The 23,173-nt window shown below is 45.6% G+C and overlaps 1 protein-coding gene across 4 annotated transcripts in view; it reads right to left on the reverse strand.

The window, feature by feature from the left end:
- KIT (KIT proto-oncogene, receptor tyrosine kinase) overlaps positions 1-21,367 on the reverse strand; it is an 81,591-nt gene extending 60,224 nt beyond the window's left edge. For all 4 annotated transcript variants that reach the window (XM_046657309.1, XM_046657307.1, XM_046657308.1 and 1 more), the window contains exon 1: positions 21,226-21,367. In XM_046657309.1, the coding sequence (XP_046513265.1) occupies positions 21,226-21,292 (67 nt within the window). In that variant the 5' untranslated portion in view covers positions 21,293-21,367. The remainder of the gene's footprint in view (positions 1-21,225) is intronic.
- Positions 21,368-23,173: the final 1,806 nt, after the last annotated feature.

The following is a 23,173-nucleotide window of genomic DNA, read 5'->3' on the forward strand; positions in this document are numbered from 1 at the left end:
GGGGGCATGTGAGCAACTTACTCTCAAATGGTTCAGAAAAAATAACATGTATATACACAGACAAAGCAAATGTGGCGAAATGTTAACAATCGGTAAGTCTAGGTGAAGGGCATCCTGGAGTTCTTTGTACTAATCTTGCAACTTTTGTAACTTTATTCAGCAATATTTTAAAGTCCAGAAGCAAGCTCAGAGACTGGAGAGGATGGTGCTTCTCTGAGCTGCGGTGAGCAAGCGAAGCAGCAGGAATATAATGAAAAACGGTGTGGGTTTTGGAGCCAGACAACCATAGATTCCAATGCAAGCTATCTGAGACTTTGGGGAAGTTACCTGGCCTCTCCAAGCCTCAGCTGTGACAGCTATAAAATGGAGGTGAAACGTATCAGGATTCTTACATCATCTCTAAATCCTATATATATCTTGCACTCCATCAACGGTCCTGTTATTACTACTCTGGCTGTAATTACTATGCTTGACAGAAACAAAGGAGGATAAGAGAGTACCAGAGAAAGTATTAAAGCCACACTGGGGTCAGAATGGGCAGGAAGGTGGCCTGGGGGTGGGGGGAGGGGGGGTCGCGGGGGGGGGGCAGGGGCGGTATGTGGAATGAACTGAAGTTATGAGGAAAAATGGCATCTGATAAAAATAAAAGACACAGGCGAGAAAACACAAAACTATAGCCATTCACACTATCCACGCTCCTGGCCAGCTCAGCAGATTAAAGCTATCCTGACAGCAAATGAGAAACTGTGTTTATGACTTTTGTTCCAAAATTTACCATGTTTACTACATTCACTTAATCCAACAGATGTTTACACTAGATATAGGAGAGTATGTTGAGCCGGAAATGTAAAAAGACAAACACAACAATCAGTCAATTTGCAAACAGTCAACAGATTACCAGTTCCTCTATCAAAAGCAAGATTCCCCTAAGCATGTCAGCAACTTTGCCCTCTAGGTCTTAAAACGTCTATCTTTAAAAAAATTTCAGCCCTCGCTCTCACTATACGTATTTTTATAAATTACATACAGGTGTGCTATTGCCAATCCTTCTATTAAATATCAGCAAGGCTTACTTAGTTTATTATTTGAGAGAAATGTCCCCACTTTGAAGCTGTCGCCTCTGAGAGGCAACTCGCACCCTTTCACCTTCTAGAATACGAATGGAAACCCCTAGCTTTATCCAGGCCAAGACAAATTGGCTAAAATAAGGCAAAGGAGTGCATCTCTGTTCTCCTATTAAGCGGATTTGGAAGTGGGTGGGAAGAAACATGGTGCCCCAACCTCAGCTTCTGTGAGCAAAGCAGGCAGCTCTTCTCGGAAGGAAGCCCTGAGGGGAGGGGGGACAACAGTCACTTCCCTGAAAACTTCCCAGGTGACACCTTTACCACTCAGGTGCTGGCTTCTGGTCCATGGATTATGAACATCTCCAAGATCAGAGGAGTTCACTGCTTTCCCATATCCCTGGAAGAGGAATATTCAAGAACATCTTCCCTGGGGTGTCCCACAGGCCACACTCCAAAACAGAACCAAATTCAGAGATTTCACCACCACTGTGCAAGTGGCTTGTCTCCCCAGCAGTAGGATTAGATGGTGGTGGCAACTGCTCCCGTGGGCTTCATAAAACACATTCGGTGACCCCTCTACCAAAAATGCATATATTAACTAGCTCACACATCCGAGGGATAAAGAGGGGACCACTCCCCCACTACTCATTCACTCATCTAAAAATATTTACTGAATGCCTGCTGCGTGCTGGGCCCCAGTGAACAAGGCACGTTCTCTCCTCCTCATAGAATTTCTATTTAGCTCCACCTGTGAGCAATAAACCAATAATTATACAATAATTTAATTACAATGTGATGAGTGTGAAGAAGTGCACGGTACAAGGAGAGCTGACCTGACCTACCCTGGGGGGTCAAAAAGGACTGCAAAGGAAACATGTGAGCTGGGATTCTGAAGTGTAGGAGGAGACCAGGGAGAATGTGGTACCCCGGGCCGTGGGCAGAGGGGCGGCTCCTGCGGAGGCCGCAGCTCAAAGGAGCAGGACATCTTTGAGGAGTGAAGAAAACACTGAGAGCACAGGGTGAGGCAGGTACTGTGTGCAGAATGGAGATCAAAAGGAGACACTGGAGGCCTTGAGACAGACTCATTCTAAGAGCACTGGAAGTCTCCGAGAGGTTTTAATCTGAGGGACTCGATCATATTCATCCAAAGGGGTCTTCCCGCCCCCTATCCCCCCAGCACAAGCACATTTCTGAAGACCCCCTGCTGCCCTCCCGAGACACCGTCCCACGGTACTGCAATTGTCTGTTTTCCTGTCTGGACCCACGGAAACTCACATCTACCTATTTAGTGCAAGAGAAGAAGAACTGAGAAATGCACCCTGGTCTGACATTTAAGAAGCCACATGAGCTTTAATTTTTTAACTATCACAGCCCAACGCTGTGACAAAGGCTAGTCATTTTTACAAGCTAGGTTCTCAAACATTAGCCTGTACCAGCATCACCTGGAGAGTTTGTTAAAACTGAGTGCTGGGCCCTGGTCCAGAGTTTCCACTTTGAGTAGGTCTGGGGCGGGGCAGGAGAGTTTGCATATCTGACAAGTCCCAGGTGATGTTGCCGCTGCTGCTGCTGGTCCAAGACCACACTTGGAGAACCAGCTACTCCCCTCCCCTGCAAGACAGTCAGCTACCAGAAGAAACCCGTAGCGTTAGTGCAGCAAAAAATTTTCACCAGTAACTGTATCTTGGAACTCAAAGCAAACCTGCAGAAACAGATTTTCTTGAGTGAGCAAATCTGCCTGGCTTTTACACCTAGAAATCGGCCTCGCACTGGGTCCCCCTGACGAGAGTTGGCAGCCACTCGGGCACAGATTTCTCGAATCCCCAAGCTTTAGAAGTGGGAAATGTTGCAGAATTCACCAGTCACAGCTACAGGACTCCAGAATAGTGACATTGGGTGGCAAATACAACTTCTGCAGCACATCAGACCTCAATCTGGTGCAGTACATCTGAGGGCCCAGAGCCCACGTCCACAGCCCATGCTAATCCAGCGAGAGCCTCTGAGCTCCCATCTGCAGCGGCTGAGGAACAGAGCACAGGCTTCCCTCTGGCTGCCTGTGTCCTTCCACTCAGCCCTACCAAGTATCAGACGCTTCTTGGTGAGTAGTCAGATACCACTCATCAATTTTCTAAATTGCTAATCAGCTAATTGTTGCAATAGCTAATTCTGCAGCCATTCTACATTTGAATAAACAAAATAAAAAATAATTAGACAGAAACAATCACATTGGTCTAAAAGCACACTAATGGACAAAATTAGTTTATTCAAATTTGTTGCAACATTCATCAGAACACACGCTGGTCAATTTGCTTAATAAGTGTTCACTTTTCTCTTAATTTTTCTTGGGTGACACTCAGAACAATACATGAAGCCTGCTTCTTTTTTGCAAAGAATTCTTAATGACCAGCCCCATATTTGAAATGATTTCTCCTCAATCTCTTTGCAGAAAACAAAATGAAAACGATCTTGCTCTATTTTCTAGAATTGGGGAAAAAAAACATTTCCAATACGTCCCTTCCTTATATGGCTGTAGGATAATGGCCATTCCTAAAAATGGAGAAAAAAAAGGCCAATTCTAAAATTGTAACCTTTTAGTATGTGATTTAAAATCAATGGAGGAAACCAATTGGAGGAAACAAGTTGGAGGAAGGAAATTTCGTATTTTTGGAAATCTAAATTAATATTATGTCAAGCCCTGGCAGCATTTTTTCCAAATGACTATAATTAGAGATATGTAAATTTTTCACTGGGGGAAAAAAAAGCTGAAAGAGAAAAATGTACCCAATTAAGTAATGATTTTATCTTTATTAGATGGTACTAAAAGTGTAAATGTGGTTTAAATGCTTTTAAACCTTAAAATAGTATTATCTCCTTTGGAACTCAAGGACTATCACACCAAACAAAGAATGGCAAAAGTGTGTCACTTTTTATACATTTTCCTCAGAAACAATAGCTCAGAGATGAGGTTCCTTGTACTCAAATGATTTAAACCACTACATTTTGTCATAAACAGTATGATTAGAAAGTTAATGCCAGGTAGGCCGTAAGTGTTCAATTCCAGTTTTCAGATAATTACAACCACTAACTTTTCTCTCTACAACACGTTTTTAACAACTTACTTTGGAAGAAAACCTTTTTTTTATTTTTTGAGGAAGATTAGCCCTGAGCTAAAATCTGCCGCCAATCTTCCTCTTTTTTGCTGAGGAAGACTGGCCCTGAGCTAATATCTGTGCCCATCTTCCTCTAGTTTATATGTGGGACGCCTACCACAGTATGGCTGGCCAAGGGGTGCATAGGTCTACACCCAGCATCTGAACCGGCGAACCCCGGGCCACCGAAGCAGAATGTGCGCACTTAACTGCTGCACCACCGGGCCAGCCACAGAAGAAAATTATTTTTAAAAGCAGCTACCAGTGATTTAACGTTTCAAGAATTTGCTACTTTGGTCCTGATTCAGTTGGTGAAAAGTATATATAGATTCTGGCAAGATGGTGGTGGCTGCTGCAGTGGCAGCATAATTATTGAATATCCCCAACTCCACTGCTGCCCCATCATAAAAAAAGACAGAGAGCAGAACCAAAACCCACTGGCAACATCTGCACTAAACCAGGTGTTAAAGTATCCCATGAACCCTAAATCTCAGGAGGTGGGGACGAACTAACAGACCGGCAGCTTCAAAAAGTGCTGTTAGGTACCCACTGGAGAGCTCAGAGGGCCATTCTGAGACACCCACAGAAACTGGCAGAGGATTCTGCAGGTTCCGACTTCACCAGTGAGTGCAGAAGGGGTTGTGACCCACGTATGTCTAAGGTGCTAGAATGTTCTAGGGTGGGGGAGATCTGATCCCCATAAACTAACAAACTGGGACAAAGCCCCATATTGAGGAGAAACTGCTGGGGATGAATTTAAGATGAGAAAATATGGGCAAAGGAAAAAGAAGGTTCAGACAGGTAGGGGGTGGGAACAGGGACAAAAAAAAAAAAGTCCGATCTTGGGACATAGAAAAGCAGAGCCCATATTTTTATCACTTCATGAAAACAACGTAAGTGGGTACTCTAGAACTGTGGAGCTAGAAATCTATACTGGCCCTACTAAAAGTACAGGAAAACTCATAGTGAACAAGAGGAAAGAACTGCAGTTGAATTCCAAATTGTTATTTAAAGAAAAAATCAGGGGAGGGGGGCCCCGTGGCCAAGTGGTTAAAAGTTCTGCATGCTCTGCTTCGGGAAGCCCGGGTTTGTGGGTTCGGATCCCAGGTTCAGCCCTCCTCCATGCATCAGCCATGCTGTGGAGGCATCCCACATACAAAGTGGAGGAAGACTGGCACAGACGTTAGCTCGGGGTGAATCTTCCTCACAAAAAAAAGACAAGAAAAGAAAAAATAAGGTCAGAATGACATTCTTAAGATAGACAATAAAATCATGCCAGAAAGACATAAAACTTATGAAAACTATAACCTAATAATTCAAAAGGAGCTAAAAAGATTAAATAAAACAAGGTGTAAAGAGAACCATAAATTAGAATTTTAAAAACTCAAAAATGAGTTGATTAGAGAATATGAAGATTTAAAAATAGAAGTAAAGAACTAGAAGTAAAAGAAAAAAATCATTTCAGCAATGAAGGAGGGGCCAGCCCAGTGGCACAGCAGTTAAGTGTGCAGGTTCCACTTCGGCAGCTCAGGGTTCACTGGTTCGGATCCCAGGTAAGGACATGGTACCACTAGGCAAGCCATGCTGTGGCAGGCATCTCACATACAAAGTAGAGGAAGATGGGCACAGATGTTTGCCCAGGGCCAGTCTTCCTCAGCAAAAAGAGGAGGTTGGCAGCAGTTAGCTCAGGGCTAATCTTCCTCAAAAAAAAAAAAAAGGAGAAATAAAAAGAACATAAGAGTAAATAAAATGAATAGTACCTTAAAGAACTAGAAGATGGAAAGGAGGAAAACTTCTCAATTCAAACAAATTACTAAGTCATTAAAAAGATTCAAGAGAAGGTGATTGATATAAAAGATGGGCAAAGAAGATCTAACATACACATAATGGGAATTCCTAAAGCCAACAAAGAAGAATAAACAAACAGCAAAAGCTATATGACAAGAAAACTTTGCTGGGAAAAAAAAAGGACACTTGAAATTACATATTAAATTGGTGTATCACATCCCTGGAAAAACCAACCCAGAGCAGCCGACACTAGATAACTACTGGACTTAAAAGAAAAAAGGTTGGGGCCGGCCCAGTGGCACAATGGTTAAGTTTGCACGTTCCGCTTCTCAGCGGCCCGGGTTCTGCCAGTTCGGATCCCAGGTGTGGACATGGCACCGCTTGGCAGGCCATGCTGTGGTAGGCGTCCCACATATAAAGTAGAGGAAAATGGGCACGGATGTTAGCTCAGGGCCAGTCTTCCTCAGCAAAATGACGAGGATTGGCAACAGATGTTAGCTCAGGGCTGATCTTCCTCAAAAAAAAAAAGAAAAAAGGTAGAAAAATCCCTTTGGGTATCTAGGCAAACAGGCCAAGTTAAACATGAGGGAAAGAAAATCAGATTATCAGCAGACTTTGATAAGACTTTATGGCAAAAGATGATACAGTAAAATATTAAAGAAACTCGAGCAAAGAAGAGATGGGCCAAGGATTTTCTAACAGCCAACCTGACTTTTAAGCATAAAGGCCACAGACAAGCTGTTGTAAACATACAATTCAGGAAACACTTCCCATGAGCGCTTCCTGAGGCGTCTATCTAGAGGAGGAGCTTCCGAAAACCAAAATGTCAGGAAAGGCAGGACATACGGACTAGTGGCAAGCAATAAACATATGTTTACTTGTAGAACTAAGACTAAATGGTGATAACAAAGGAGACAGTAGAGTATTTGATTGCTGCGTATTCTGATAAAGTACAGCTATTAAAAAATTAGGGGAGGGAGGAGCATCTGAAAAAATATGTTCACTGATTGCCTTATAGATAGTAACTGGGAGCAAAAGGATATTGCTTCAAATTCCAAGCTAGGCAGAGAAAAAGGAGGAAAGAACAGGTACCAGCTAATTTAAATATTACTCACAGTAGGAAACCAGTAGAAATTAGCCCCCCAGAAAGAGCAAAACCAAGGGTATTATATAAACCTATCAGTATTTAGGCAACCGTCAGAACAAAAACATGCAAATCTTTGCAAGTATCCAAAGGTATACCAAAAAAGGGGGAAAGTAGAATAGTAGAAGAACACACCATGTATTAAGTAGTATTGTTAAAAAAAAAAAACCCGAATATGATCAAACCTCCAAATCGCCAATTTATAGGAAATACAGAGAACATGTTTAAACACCACCACAGGAAAGCAGAATTCAGACTGAAAAACTGCAAATACTCAGTTTCTTCAACAAAAATAAGGCAATAGAAGCTATAAATAAGAAATGACTTAAAGGCAACATCAACCAATTGCAACAGGTGGATCTTGTTTGGATTCTATCAAATATTTATATATTTGCGTATATTTTTATATTTACTTTCAATAGGGGAAATGTGAATACTGGATACTCAACGACTTGGAATGCTACTGATTTGAAAGGCTGCGACACTGGCATTATCACTATGTTTAGGGAAGGGAATCTGTATTTCAGAGTTCCATACTGAAAACATTTACAGATGAAATTGTCATGCTTGAGATACGCTTCAAAATAAGGGGAGGATGAAACAGACAGAGGTAAGGCAGAAAGACTGGTTGTTGGTCCAACTCGTGAAGCTGGATGATGGATATGTGAAAGTTCATTACATCATTATCTATGTATGAAATAGTCCCATAATAAAATATATATATTTTTTAATGTTAATGTAAGGTTCAGTTCCTTCATCTTGAAATAAAATGGCTGCTAATAGGTTTTCAAACAACCCAGGGTATGGCCTAGAAGTCATAGGCCCCTTATTTATTTATTTTTTTTTACCCTTCCCTAGTCAACTGATAGCAACCTTAAACAAGGTCTATTGAAATGTAGGCCTGAAGGTCTCACCCAAAACAATAGGTGCTAACCAATGATGATTACACTGGATAAAAAGAATTCTCTGGCTTAGAAACACTAGAGTCTTTTGTCAAGCCCAGAGCAAGTACATTGAAAGCAACTGATGTCATAATTATTCAAGTACTCATGCTTGTACCTGAAGCTGGTAGTTCCATCCAAACTGTTAACTGACATCCTACCAAGCACCTTGGAATTCTCCTAGATGCCTTCCACCAAAGCTGTGGTCACTGGGGATGCCTGCTTGCCCATAACTCCAGAGAGTACCACTTTCTGCCCCTAGACAGTTTTTGTTTTTAAGGGATGCTTTTTGGTGAGGAAGATCGGCCCTGAGCTAACATCTGTTGTCAATCTTCCTCTTTTTTTTTCTCCGCAAGCCCCAGTACATAGTTGTATATCCTAGTTGTAGGTCATTCTAGTTCTATGTGGGACACCGCCACAGCATGGCTTGATGAGCAGTGAGTAGGTCTACACCCAGGATCCGAACTGGCGAACCCCAGGCCGCAGAAGCAAAGTGCACAAACTTAACCATGCAGCCATGGGGCCAGCCCCCCTAAACAGTCTTTACCTTGGATTCCTTCCTGAGGATCAACATTAACAATACCCAGGGCAGCAAAAGTCCTACTCCATGCCCAAGAATTGACAGAAAAGGAACTTCCCAGTCCTGAGTAATTCAGCAGTGTCAATTCTCATTTTGGGAACTCCCTGATTTGAAAGTGGAGAGCTGACCACTTTAGGGACCTCTGCAAGGCCACCCTAAGGCTAAAATGCAACAAATCAGGAAGTCAACCTGATGTCCCCTCACACAGCAACAGCAGAGTTGAAGCGAGATGCGCAGTATGACTGACAGTGGCTAAGTGGCGCTCTGTCAGACACAAAGTGCCATCTGTGGGATATAGTTATTATTCAAACCAAAGACGGTCAGATTTTAACAAGAAAAAGAGGAAAGAATCTGCAAAGGAGGTGCAGAACTGCCCATCCTTGGAGACCCGCTGAAGAGCATTCAGCCTGGACCCCTAAAGCATCTCTCTCAGCTGTGAAAAAGCATTCTGGTATCTTCTGAGAAAAACGGTTCCAAACCTACAGGCTGACAACGCACTCTGGCACATTAAAGGCTCCGGGAGGTCCTGAAAATGAAGACACCTGTCTGTGTTGCCCAGCACTGCACACACTTATTCAATGCTCTTCGGCAAGGCCTGCATCAGGACACCTGCTCAAGAGGCTGGCGGCTCTGAAGCCACAAGGACCGGAGCAGGAAAAAGCTGGAACCACCATGAGTGTTCAGCCCTTCCAGGGCAGGACCGGTGGCAGACAGGACTCAAGTGACAAACCTCTTAGAGAGCTCCTCCTGAGTGAACCCCTAGCCCTGTCCCCGCCCCCATCTCTCTCCTTTCCCTGTTCTCCTGGTTTGCCTCCTCTCACCCCTCTTCCCTGTGAACCCAGTCATTCCCCCCACCCCCGCCACCTGACCCTCTGAGAGACCTTGCCTTTCTCTGCTTCCTTCCTTAATTGACCATAATACGGAACTGAAATAAATCTAAATTAAGCCGCTTTCTATGAGAGACCCTAGACTTTCTTCCTGGGCTAGTGTGGGCCTGGGCTCCTGAAAGAAAAAGAATTCACTAGAACATAAGCCCCAAGAGGACAAGGATTCTTGTCTGGTATGTTCACTGCTACAGTCCCAACACCTCAATAGTACCTGTGGAAAAATCTATGAATTCCTGGTATTAAAAGACATCAGAAGGGCCCAAGGGAATGAAGCTGTAAATCTTAAGCATCACAGTTTGAGGCCAGAGTTGCGTGCCAGGTTTCCCTATGGAGAGCAGAGCCCACTGCCCTCTGCTTTGGGTTTTCCTCACCCGATAGCACGCCACCCGCCACGTTGGCTCGTTGGGCATCCTCTCTCCTAGCCAGCCTCCCTTTAGAAGGCAGTTCTGAAACTAAGGTGATCCTTTTAAATAATATTCCTTGAAAATGCTCAAATGTAAATTAGGCTACACATTCAGACCTACTAAAAAATTCATAAACCCTTCCACATATGCTAGTTTATTTTAAAAAGCAGGAGAGGGGGGTGCTTTTTTATGAAAGTGATGCATTTTGGTTGAGCTAGAAACTTGTCTACTATTTCTCTGCAGTAAATATACTGACTATACTAAAATAAGTAGAAAAACATTTAAACATCCCAATTAACCGTTTTCAAGTGGTGATTCTAATGACATATTTTGGATTAAGAATTTTGGTTTGGGGCTGGCCTGGTGGGACAGCAGTTGAGTTCACACGTTCCGATTCAGCAGCCCAGGGGTTCACCGGTTCGGATCCCGAGTGCGGACAGTGCACTGCTTGGCAAGCCATGCTGTGGCAGGCGTGCCACACATAAAGTAGAGGAAGATGGGCATGGATGTTAGCTCAGGGCCAGTCTTCCTCAGCAAAAAAAAGAGGAGGATTGGCAGCAGATGTTAGCTCAGGGCTAATCTTCCTCAAAAAATAAATAAATAAACTTAAAAAAAAAAAAGAATTTTGGTTTAATGACAACAAAAAGCCTAAAGACCAGTCCATGAGGTTTCACCAGGCCACTTCTTTCCAAGGTACATTCACTCCACTCCAGCCATTAAAAAAGAAATCTACATTGTGAAAATTAGGATGGAAACCCATTTAAAACATTTTACAAGCTAAAAAATTGTATTACTTTAAAAGTACTCATAGTCTTTCCAAGCAGAATAATTCACAATTTTTTATTCTAAAACATAGCCTTGTTTTCTTTTAAACATGCACTAACCACGTAGGATAAGAGCCCATGCCACCAGCCACCTTTCACACTTCTAAAATCGCCAGTAAATGTTTTCCCCAGAAGTCAAATCTACATTAGATGTCTTTCTATAAATACTTCCTTGCAATAAAATGATACACCAAATAATTTCCAAAGTTCTTTGTGATAACAATTCCTTTGTTCTAACTCTGCCAAGCAACTCTTCTGAATCTACATAGGCCATTATATTTAAATGACTAGCAGTCTGGGATTGTACTGAAGAATTTTATAACACCCTTTGAAATAACCTGAGTCACCTGGGGTAAACCCAAATGAAGCCAGATGTTTTGCCTCACTAAAGAACTTAAAGATACAGGAAAAGGAGTAATAGTTTCTCCTCTTTTCATTTTCTCTATTATTTTTTTCCACTTGGTCAAGAACAAGGCATTCCCTGGCAAGTGCCATCACTCATACCTTTTCCGTAAGGAACAGGCTTCTGCCTCCCACAAACAGCCACCGCCTCCCCCCTCCCCGAGGCTCACTGCTTGGGGGAGGGCAGGAACCAGTGGCCCTAATTACCTTCTAATTACCTTCTAATGCAGGACTGGGAACCCAGAGCAGAATCTCAAGATGTCCTAAGCCACCCAGGACCCTTATCAAGGCTTGGGGGTTTTGCTTGTTGCTGGTTTGTTTGTTTTTTAACAAATGAATGTATGCAGTCTGCTACATACCCAGCTTACCATTTTACTAAATATTTAAAATCTGCTAATAAGCAAAGAATCAAAGATCATCTATTGCCACTATCAGATGTCGAGTCTATAAAATCTGTGATTTTGGCTGGGGGTGATGGGGGAGGAAGGTGGGGGAGGGTAATAAGCCCTGGACTTAAAAACAACCCAAAGTACCTGTGCCGGAATCTACTCTGGATTTGCAATGTACATGCAATATACGTGATACATGTAAAAGTGAGGTCTTTACTTTTCCATTTCTTAAAGTTATTGCTCTGAATAAGCAACTACTTGATCAGATCAAACTTACAAAAATCTCACCATATATGGCATTGTAGGGAATACTGCAATTACTGAAGAACAGAAATCCAGGTGCCCTAAAAATGATCCTATCCCATCTTCTGCTAGTCTCCACAGACTCTTCTATGGGAGTCTTTGGGTGACTGTAACCCTTTGCTTTCGCTGTTCACCCCTTGACCAATTCCTGTCCCACTCTTCAAGATTTAACTCAGGTCCCAGATCTTCCTCTGAATCAGCCATTCTACTCAAGAAGCGATGCCCATTCCTCCAACCCAATGGTAAATGATTATGGCTCCTGGCTTCTGGACCAAGACTGTTATTTAAATCCTATTACAGATCTTATTACATTAGCATCTACCCAGCACTTATCTTCCCATAGATCCTTGGCTCCTTAAAGGCAGGAATCACGTCTCGGACATCATCATAGATTTTGACATGACAGGTGAAATGGTATAATCAACTAGAAGCTGGTGAATTGCAATTTCATTTCTACCACCTTCCCCTACAAGACCGCTGGCCAATCTAATGTTGCCATTGACCCATGACCATGAAATGACCAAAGGAAAAGGACAGGTGGGAAGGGAAGTCATCAGGGTGGTGGGTAAACCACAGCGTGAATGATTTACCCTTGAGTAGTCAAGGGAAAAGACCTTCCTTCGCCCTTACAGATCTTTCAGCCCACATGCAGCAAGGCTGGCCGTATCTCAAAATTACCAGTCAGTTGGGTGATCACAGAGCACAACCATTCTTAGGTTAGGGCTAATTATGATCGATTATGGATTTCTCTAGACCTCGAACTTCCTTTTGTTTTTCTTATTTTGGCACTCAGCTTAAGCTATCACACTGCACACTTCATTCTGTGGTTAGGTCGCCCACCCCAACAGATCAATAACCCAGTTTTAGGCTGTGGGTTCTTTACTGGCTATTTTCAGTATACACAAAAACCGTGAAGAGAGTAGTGGATCATGTTCAAGTCTACCCAGAATTTATGAAAAACACCCTACCCCACTGCCAAGGCAGTGAAGAAAGAAAAACGGCTGGTTATTTTATTTAGAAAAGATTTCAGACCCTCAGAGGGTCATGGAACCAATTGAGGTGGGCATGACCTAACCATTTCAAAATGACAATTATTTGGCTTTCCTCATACCTGCAGCGAAGACCCTATAACCAGCTCTGGGAATGCAATAGTCTTTTCCAACTCTTCCAATTAAAGAATTTTCACGAAAAAAAAAATCTCAGTTTCCTTCTGGGGCAATTTAAACTCCTCTCATTTTGTCTCATTCTTCACTCACATACTACAAATATTTGAAGACTGTCATTCACTGATCTTCCTTCACCTTATCTTCTCCAGGCTTAATAAATCCAATTTCTTTAAGTTGCTTTCAAAGGGCCTATTTCCCAAAGCTTTGATCATCGCTACGTTCTCTTCTATACCCAAAATGTCCATTTCATTCTCTGAGGAAACCAATAAACTTACTTTAAAAATGGCCTAATACAGAGAATACATGCAAGATTATTTTTCTGCTATTTATTTCTTTTCATGAACAATTACATTTCATTATATGACTGATACACAACCCACAATTCTTTATAATCCCCAAATTCTAAAATATTATAGAGGATGTCGAGTGACCTTTGGGCTTTAGCTGTGTTTCTTAGATGGACCTGACCCTAAGAAGACTTTCATTTGTATCTACCATCAGGTCTGGGAAATTGAGTTTCAAGTAAATGCACCCTGAAAATAATCAATGAACAGACACAGTGGAGTCCAATATCCTATTCCCTCCCTCACACGGGCTGCTCCTCTTCTTGGCTTGATTTCCATTAATTCCACAGAACCACCAGTTCTCCCAGTTACCTGCACCCATGCTAACTCCTGCTCCCTGTCCTCTCAATCTCATCAGTGCCTGACAGGTCCAACGTGCCCGTGAATTTGCTAAGAGAATTAAGTCTCCACCTTTATCTTCCTTATGTCTCTTGGGTGCACTCTTTTCTTTCCAGAACACGTACCCTAACATCCAGGCCCTCACTCCTTCATCCACATGCCATCTAAAGAGTCTAACTGATCATCCCTCTGTCCAGCTCCCCACCAACACGGCTCTCGGCCATAGATTAACCATCCCAAAACAAGCCCGTCAGAAACTCACCCTTAGATATGCTATGCCATGTTCACAGCAGCATTATTCATAACAGCCAAAGGCAGGAAGCAACCCAAGTATCCACTGATGGAAGAATGGGTAATCCAAGTGTGGTACACACATACACATACATATACATGCATTTCCTTCCTTAAAAAGGATGGAAATTCTTGGGCCAGTTGGGTGGCGTAGTGGTTAAGTTTGTGTGCTCTGCTTCAGCACCCCAGGGTTCACCGGTTTGGATCCTGGGTGTGGACTCACATGTCGCTTATCAAGTCATGCTGTGGCAGCGTCCCACAGACAAAATAGAGGAAGATCGCCACAGATGTTAGCTCAGGGACAATCTTCCTCACCAAAAAAAAAAGAAAAAGAAAAAAGAAAAAAAAGGAAGGAAATTCTGACATACGCTGCAACATGGATGAACCTTGAGGACAGTATGCTAAGTACAATAAATGAGTCATAATAGGACAAATACCTTATGATTCCACTTATATGAGGTCCCCAGAGTAGTCAAATTCATAGAGACAGAAAAGTAGAATGGTGGTTGCCAGGGGCTGGGGGCAGAGCGGAAAAGGGAGTTAGCGTTTAATGGGTATAGAGTTTCAGTTTTGCAAGATGGAAAGGATTCTGGACATGGGTTGCACAACAACGTGAATGTACTTAACACCACTGAATTGTGCATCTAACTATGGTTAAAACGGTAAATTTTATGTTGTGTGTATTTTACTAAAATTTAAACACACACACAACCCCTCCCTTAGTCTTGGCCATCCACAGCAAGTGGGTGTCTGAGTTTTCCAAGGGGGCTGGAGAGCGTGCTTAACTGGACAGAAGGATGGAGCAAGCAGCCCTGGGCCAGCAGGCAAAGCCCAGAGGGCCACCACCGGGTCAAGTCCACCTTGGCCTTGACTTCAAAGCTGTTTTCAGAATCTGGACCCAATGCAACACAGAATACACCCTGGCTCCAATGCTCCTTGAGGCTAATCAAAGAGCCCCTCTTTCCAGGCTCTTCCCTCCAATTTTCTACCCCCAGCCACCACAGCAATGGAAAGATCTGACAATCCTCAAAGGAGATCTTAATTCACGTCTTGCTCCCTGTTTCTGTAGATTTTTCCAACTGAAGCCTCAACTACACTCTCTGCCCTTTTAAGATGCAGAAATTCATCTCAAATATTACCTCCCACATGCACACTTTTACTGACACCGGGTCTCTATTGCCTGCCCATTAAGAGTAAATTCCTCTCGCCTTTGAAACCTCTGCAAGCACTTTGCGCCTCTTAGGACACCAAATTCCACTGAATCGGTGGCTGTGCACTTACCGGGTCCCCAGCCGACCCCAGCGGATACCTGTGGTCCCTGCAAGGTTGAGAAACCTTTGTCAAACTGAATCTGAAATGTTTCCTGAGCATTTCTTATGTTCAAAGCGTGGTGCAAGTGCTGGAGACGGGAGAACTGCTAATGCACAAGGTCAGCTGGGGGCCTCTCGCCCAGGGAAGGCAGTCACGGAGAAGTTGCTCTCTCTCAGGGTGCTTTCAAAGCCACTTGACCTTGACCTTGACCTTGACCTTGAAGGTAACAGAGTTCATGGCCCCCTACACTTACTTCTTCACCCTGAAAAAATGGCCATTTACAGACCCTTCCCCTTCTCAACTTTTATTCAGAAATCTGTGCCCCCTTTGGTGGAAAGCCAACTAAGTTTAAACAAAGAACCAGAGAAAGAAGTATGCATTACCACTAACTGGAGACTTTTAAAAACTACACATTAACTGTATAAACTTCATCTTAATACCCAAAAAAAGCCCTCTACATAATCTTGCTTTAAATCATTTTCAATTTTTTTTGTTCTAAGAGAAAGCTGAAAGCGGAACATAAAGTCAGCCTGATGGTGGAGTCCCCGTGCTCTTCCTGTGAGGGTCCCCACGCCAGGCAGCTCCAAGCATCACCTCATTTAGTCCTCGCAGTAGCCCTACGCCATCACCCCCATTCCACAGATGAGGAAATAAAGGAGGCAAGGGTCTCATCCCAGATCACACCGCTGGCAAGTGGCCAAACTGGCTAAGACCCAGGTCGTCAATTTCACAACCCGAGTTCTTACCTCCGATGCCACATGCCCGGAATGACAATTGAGCTCAAACTTTACAGTTTGCAAAAGTGTTGAAAACCTAGCTGTCAGAAAGGCATGCGCTGGAAGATATCTGACAAGCGTCAGAGCCAAATGTAAGCAGGAAGCCTAAGCACAAGATGAATGGAAAAATGAGCAGGTCTGAATGTTAGCGTTGGAGGAATCTTCTAGGTTTTTTTCCCCCAGGGGAAAAAAAAGTCCAAGGTCTGTTCAATCTCTAAGATAGTGATTCCCAACTGTTATGTCAAAAGCTACATAAAACTCAGGACAAAAATTAAAATTGATTTCCTTTTTAAAGCTGTCATGTTAGTACTTATTGGTATCGTCACGCAAGGATTATAAAGAGAAATAGTCAAATTCTACGTTCTTGTGGAGTTTACTCATTATTAGGTGCCTCTCCCACCCCAGACCCTATGCCAAGCATCTCTACAAGAATGTCTTTCTAATCTTTAGGGTAATCATATTACAGTAGGCATTATTCCCATTTTAGGGATAATAATTCCTATTTACAGATAATAATTATAGCTGACATGTACTAAGCTTGTACTATGAGTGTGCCAGGCAACGCCATTCTAAAAACTGTATATGTAGCAACACATTTACCGGCACAGCGAGGTCAAGTAATTTTCCCAAAGTCACACAGCTAAAACTAGGATGAAAAAGTGAAGCTCAGCAAGGTTAAGCAACTTGCTCCAACACAACAAAGCTGTCAGCCATGGAGCCAGGAGACTAGAACAAGGCTGTCTTCACTCCTTGGGCCTGTGCCCCTTCTACTGGGTACCTCTGTGGTCACACCTGTGCTCACCAGGGCCCGAGGATAAATGCCCAAATGTCTACAGGCTGGCAATGGAGCGCAGTATTGCCCAGAGCAACCTGAAGAGCACAGGTCCCATCCAAAAGGGCAGTAATTCAATGCTTCAAGAGAACAGAGGGGCCGGCCCCGTGGCGCAGCAGTTAAGTGCTCACGTTCAGCTTCAGCAGCCCGGGGTTTGCTGGTTTGGATCCCAGGTGCCGACATGGCACCACCTGGCAAGCCATGCTGTGGCAGGTGTTCTACATATAAAGTAGAGGAAGATGGGCACGGATGTAAGGTCAGGGCCAGTCTTCCTCAGCAAAAGAAGAGGAGGATTGGCAGCAGATGTTAGCTCAGGGATAATCTTCCTAAAAAAAATAAAAAATAAAAAAAGGACAGAGAAACCCAGGTCTTAATATAAATTCTCCCAATTTCTAAATATTGCCTCCATGCTTTCTAAAAAAGCATCATGTGGACCAAACAAAACACGTCTATGGACTGTCAGCTTGCAACTTCTCTTTACTCATTAAGAGTCTGAAGTCAAAAGATGGGCTGTCTCATGTCCAAAATGTCACTAATCAGAGCTGTGAAGCCAGGCTTACTCACAAGGCCCGCCGACTCTGAACAAAGACTTACACTGGATTTGCTCTAGATTCAAACTTTTGCCTCTAATAACTCCCTTGAAGGCCCTCTTTACTCTGGCTTTGCAGCCATGAAAATATCTATTCAAGTTATAGAAACTGCACATGAAATTCTGCATATTTAAGATTCTTTCAAATGTCTTTCAATCCCTTTTTTCAAAAGTTACCACACACGAATGCAGCAAAATAAAGCACTTCCCACATCCTAGCTTGTTGACTGTTCAACTAAGTTCATTTTGGAGAAAACGCTGCTGCCGCCTGGATGACTGCCTTGGAGGGGTCCCTACCCCGAGCCTAGCTTCGAGAATTCCGCTCAGAACACCGCAGCTCATTTCCTCATGTCCTCCTTTAATCAGCTGGGAGAGACTCGAGGAAATGAGTCAAAATCCTAAGGGCAGCTTCTAGCAGCCGTCAACAACAGCAGCAAAATCCATCACCACAACATCTGTACACAGACGTGCTCCAGGGGAAGCACACAAAATACTTGGCACACGTCTGATGAGAATTTGTTTTGGGAGAAGAAAGGCTATGAATGGTAAACTGCCATGATAGCTCATCGTGCCTGTCCGGGGCAAAGGGCCAACAGTGTTACCACCACGGGGGTTTTATCTTTCACGAGTATGCCACGAGTATATAATGCTAAGACCATTTTTTATTTTGGGGAGCGGAGGATGGAGAAAATTTTCAACTGGCTCACACCATCATTTTAGAGCCAGCTTATCTTCATTTCTCAGAGACTAACTGGAATGGGACAGCTAACACCTAAGGACTCATACTCAGGGCTATAATTTAATGACTTTCCTCAAACTAGAACACTCTTACTCAGACATCATAAGACAGGCAATTCTAGGGCTTTTTCACCAAAATTGGGAAAGTAATGACCTTGGCCACCTTGTATTCCCAGAACCTGGTATATAATAGGTCCTCATCAAACAGTTTCGAATGGGTAAGTCATGTGAATGGATGTACAATTGGGCATATGGGGCCAAGCTAGGTTTCACCACTGATTATTCTGGGAACTGACATCCTCAGCCGGGTTCTCCAGCTGTAAAATGGTAGGGATGGTACCAGTCCTATCTACCTGCAGGACTTGTTGAGAGGACTGGAAATGTCAGGTAAAGGCCCCACCAAAGGCCTGGCAGTTTCCAATTAAAGAGCAACAACAATGTACAACACACAAGTAACGTGAAATTTAAGGCACATTAGAAGACGTGTTGTAATTGCACAGCATTTGTGATTTATAAAGTCATAAGGAAAAACATGTGGATGAGCAGGAAAGACCAGGATGGGGATAAATGATTTATCTGGGATCCCTTTACAAGACCATCATGTTATTTCCAGCAGGACAACAATCCAGAATGTCCTGTGTCCAGCTGCCGGGGATGACTCCAGCCTCACATCTGCAGGAACAAGGAGAAGGTATGATTCACAATTCCTTGCAGGTTCATCCTGCTGGGCATAGGAGTTGTAAATACTAGGGGGGAGGAGGGAGGGGATGGAGGGTCCTGCAGAGTTGGCACCTCCTAGCTTTCAAAGGGAAACTGCAGGCGACGTGAGTGGATTGAGGAGAGGGCAGCCTAACCACACCTCCCTGCTTTAGCCAGGGGGAGACCAGTAGGATCCCACCAAGTGGTCCCTCTGACCAGAAGAGGCAGAGGAATTTCAAGGAGGTAGGAAGGAATCAGGGAAAAAGTTCAGAAGTGCAGAATCTACACTCAGAAGACTGAAAGAGAATTAGAGAATTTTGGACCCAAAGATGCCTCACTGTCCTCTTGAGGAAACTGGGCTCCCCAGAATTTAAGCGACCTGCTCAAGGGCACACAGGCAATAAACGGCTGAGACAAGGAGAACCAGAAGGGCATCATAGTGCCCCCCAGGAGCCAGACCTTAAAATTCCTTTGCCAAAAATCTATTGGATGGAGCAGGCTAATGATGAGGAAGAAGGAAGAAATTGACTCATTTAATTTTCAAAAAGGAAATATTCTGTGTGGTCTGTCTTTCTAGCGCCCTACTCCCCTCCGGTCCACACACCTTAACTGAAATTTAAAACGCCAAGGCATAGAGATTTAAGGACCAAACATGTCATTTGAAGCTTAGGCGGTCAAATCCGCCACGGAATCCGGACACTCACTCATGATCCCTCCTACCTCACAGGGGTTCAGATGCAAGACCCCTCGTCCCCCCACAGGAAAGCCCTGACAATGCCTTCCAAGCCCAGAAAGGCGGAGGCTGCATCTTGAGACTTTAAGAGAAAATTGACCGGGAGTCGATAGAGCCCCACAACAGTTCACAGCGATGCTCCCTCTGGAGCCCTTCAATTCCGGTTCAGACTCACTTTCCATCCTTACACCATCAGGGTAGCTGTAAAGGTTTTTTCAAAAAATAACCTGGGAGAGAACAGGGCTCCAGGGGTTAGCTGGGCGACGGGCACTCGCTCGCGCACCAGCGACACCCAGAGAAAAATGAGGAATGGGCAGGAATCTGACTGAGGGTTCCCAGGAACCTGCAAATCCGCCGCCGCCTTAAGACCCAAGTTCCCGCGCAGATATAACCGGATTTTCTTAACAGCTTTAAGACCCAAGTAAGATTTGCAGAAAGTTCCACTCCATCTCCCACCCCCCACCTCAGGCAGCCCTTAAGTATTGATATCACGTGGGAGGGGTATTGCAAACCACCAAATTCCCAAAGAAAACAGGGACCTGCGATTACAGGTCGCAGACACTGGTTCACGGGGCTTGCAGAGCCCCGCCAGCCTGGCCAGGCACTCTGGCCGGGCGACGGAGGCGGCCGGGGTCAGGGACCGCGGCGTTCCAGCGCAGTGTCCCTGCCTTCCCCGGGAGCAGGCGGCAAACGCAGCCACCAGCCGCTTCGAGGCGCGTGGCAGGAAAGAAAGCGGCAGAGAGAGGCGAGCCTCTCGCACGGGATTTATAAAAGCTAAAAGTCTGCGACCTAGCGGCTGCTTTCCACACGCCTTGCCTAAGTTGTCCCAGTAACCGCCACCTCCAGGTTCGCAGGGTCGGGCCCCAGAGCCGCACCGCGCGCTCCCGGCGCAGCATAACCAGGGGACCGGGGGACGCCGCAGCCTCCGACTCGCGTCCACGGGTGGCGCCGCGAGCAGAGGCGGCAGCGCGTCGGTCCTCAGCTCCGAGGCACAAAGAGTGCCCGCGGTGTGCAAAGCAGCAGCCGCAGAGCAAGGAAAAGCCTCTCCAACTTTGCCCTCGGCGCAGCTGAGAACCTGCAGGCCGGTCCTCCGGGGCGCCGGTCACACAAGCGCAACTTTTAACAAAAGGAAACAGCGGCCGCGCCTCGCACGGCGGAGATAACGCGCTGGGTGCGACCCGGCGACCCGCCCGCCGGTGCCCCCGCGCACTCTCGGCACAAAAGCAACCCCAAACTCGCACGCAGCTCGCTGCCCTCAGCCTGCACCTCGCTCATGGTTAAGCCCCCTTGCTGCCCTCATTTCTGGAGGACCCCAGCTCAGCGTGCCCACCACCAGCGCTGCGGTCTCCTCGCGCAGGTGAGCAAGGCAGGGCGCAGGAAAGTCCCAGCGACGCCTCCAATCTTCCCGGAGGCTGAAACGCGCGGGCACTGGACGACCTGCAGCCCCCTCTCCCGACCCACACCAGCGTATTCGACCCCTCGGGGGCCCAGGCTGGCCGGGGGGCGCGGCCCCGGTGCCCGCGGCGCTCTCCCACCTGTCTGGACGCGGAACAGGAGAAGCAGGACGCAGAGAAAATCCCAGGCGCCGCGAGCGCCTCTCATTGCGGTGGCTGCGCTGGGATCGGAGCTCCGTTCCACGTTCCTGCTCTCGCCCAAGTGCACCGAGCGCGGCAAAGCCGAGCCCCCAGAGCCGCGAGCGGCGAGCAGCAGCCCCTCCTCCCAGCGCCCTCCCCCTGCGCGCCGGCCACGCCCCTTCTCGGCGCCCCTCCTCACCTCCCCTCCTTCCCTCCCTCCCGCCTGGTTCGCGCTCCCTCCCAGCTCTTTCGACGTGCTAATCCCGGGGGGCTGAGCCCGCGGGGAGGGGGAGGGGGAAGGCGTGCCGGCCCTGGTCGCCCGCTTCCGACCCCGGAGCCCCTTCATCTCCTCCCCTGTGTTGTGGTCCGGCCGCCGGGGGCGGTTCCCGTACGAGGGTGGTGCTGCCCGCGCGCTTTGTGAGTCTGGGCACCACGCGCAGATTAGGGCACGGGCCCGCCACCTGGCAGATGCTCCCCAGACAATAAAGGTCCGCCGCCTGCCCCTTGAGCACGCTCCCGAGGGAGGAGGCTGGACGCGGCTGGTGGGGAGGTGGTGCAGGGACAGGAATAGGGGGGCAGGGGGATAAGAATGGGGCCCCGACGTTCTTCTCCATTTCTCTTAGTCCGGGAGGACCAAACGCAGCGCCTGGCACCGGGGTAAAAGGCTGAGCTGCGGCGTAGGTAATTCTTTCCGCTCAGTTTCTCCACCTGCTTCTTAAACGGTAAGATCACACTTGGTTTCTATTGGTCGGAGTGGCCTCCGTCCTACAATCCACTGCCGAGACTTTTCTGGAGACTGGGGCTTTGGAGAGGGGAGGGGCGCCTTGCGAAGTTTGCTCTGGGAGCCAGAGCTTTTAAACCCTTTTGCGCCAAAATCGTTGTGCTAAACTCTCTCGGCATTACTCCCTCCCCCCCCCCCCCCCCCTAGGGTTTCTCTGTCCCTCTATCCGAGGACAGTTACAGGGTGGAGATCCCGGCGTTCCTCTTTAGCTGCCCTCGCCTGCACCAGGAGCGAAATAATAGTGCAAGGCTTGCACCTAAGCCAGCTTCCACTGCCTAGGAAGTGCTTTACTCAGGGTAACAACGTGTAGCGTTTTACAGTTCCTCCTTAACCTGAATATTATTTCATGCTCACAGTAACAGCTTTTCGAGGTAGGTAGAGCAGATAATGTTTATTATTTTAGTTCTAAAGTGGCCCAAGATCACACAGCTAATAGAGGGGAGACCCAAGATTGTAAGACTGACTCCAGCATGACGAGCTTTCCCTGCGTCTTCGAACAAACCAGTAAAACACCCCTCCAGAGAGCTTAGGAATGGAAAATAAATGGGAGATGCCCATCGGAAAAATCGAGGAAATAATTTAGATACACCTAGATTCTTCTCTAAAGTGGTATTCAAAATTTATAATTAACCAGCACCTCCACGCACACACACTTTAACATTGAAAGCTTTCCTGTTTGATGTTGATAGGACCTAAACTGGTTTAAGAAAAATGATTTTTAAAGCTAATCACTTAAAAATTATCACTGCTAGATCATTGTGTATGATTGCCTCTCTTTGAATTTATTCATTCAACAAGCATTAAAGTGTCTACTGTGAATGAGTAAGAGCTGTGCACTGGGAGTACCATTGTTAACAGACAGATGTGGGCCCTGCCGCAATCCTTGTAGTGAAGTGTGGGAACCCACACCCCAATGTCCTAGCGAATGGTTCAAGTCATACAGCTGTGGGAGAACTGAAATGCAAAGGTCTCTGTTTGTGCTCTGAGCCATCAGACCACATCTTTTTCTTTGGATGACAGAGATAGAAGCTACCACTCAAAGCAATCAGAAGTTTCTGGGATCTTGATTTATTTCTAAAATCCATTTTGTAGTGAGAAAAAAATCACTGAGTTAAAATATCAACATTA

This window comes from Equus quagga, chromosome 3, assembly GCF_021613505.1.
Source record: "Equus quagga isolate Etosha38 chromosome 3, UCLA_HA_Equagga_1.0, whole genome shotgun sequence".
In the NCBI taxonomy this organism is placed as follows: Eukaryota; Metazoa; Chordata; class Mammalia; order Perissodactyla; family Equidae; genus Equus; species Equus quagga.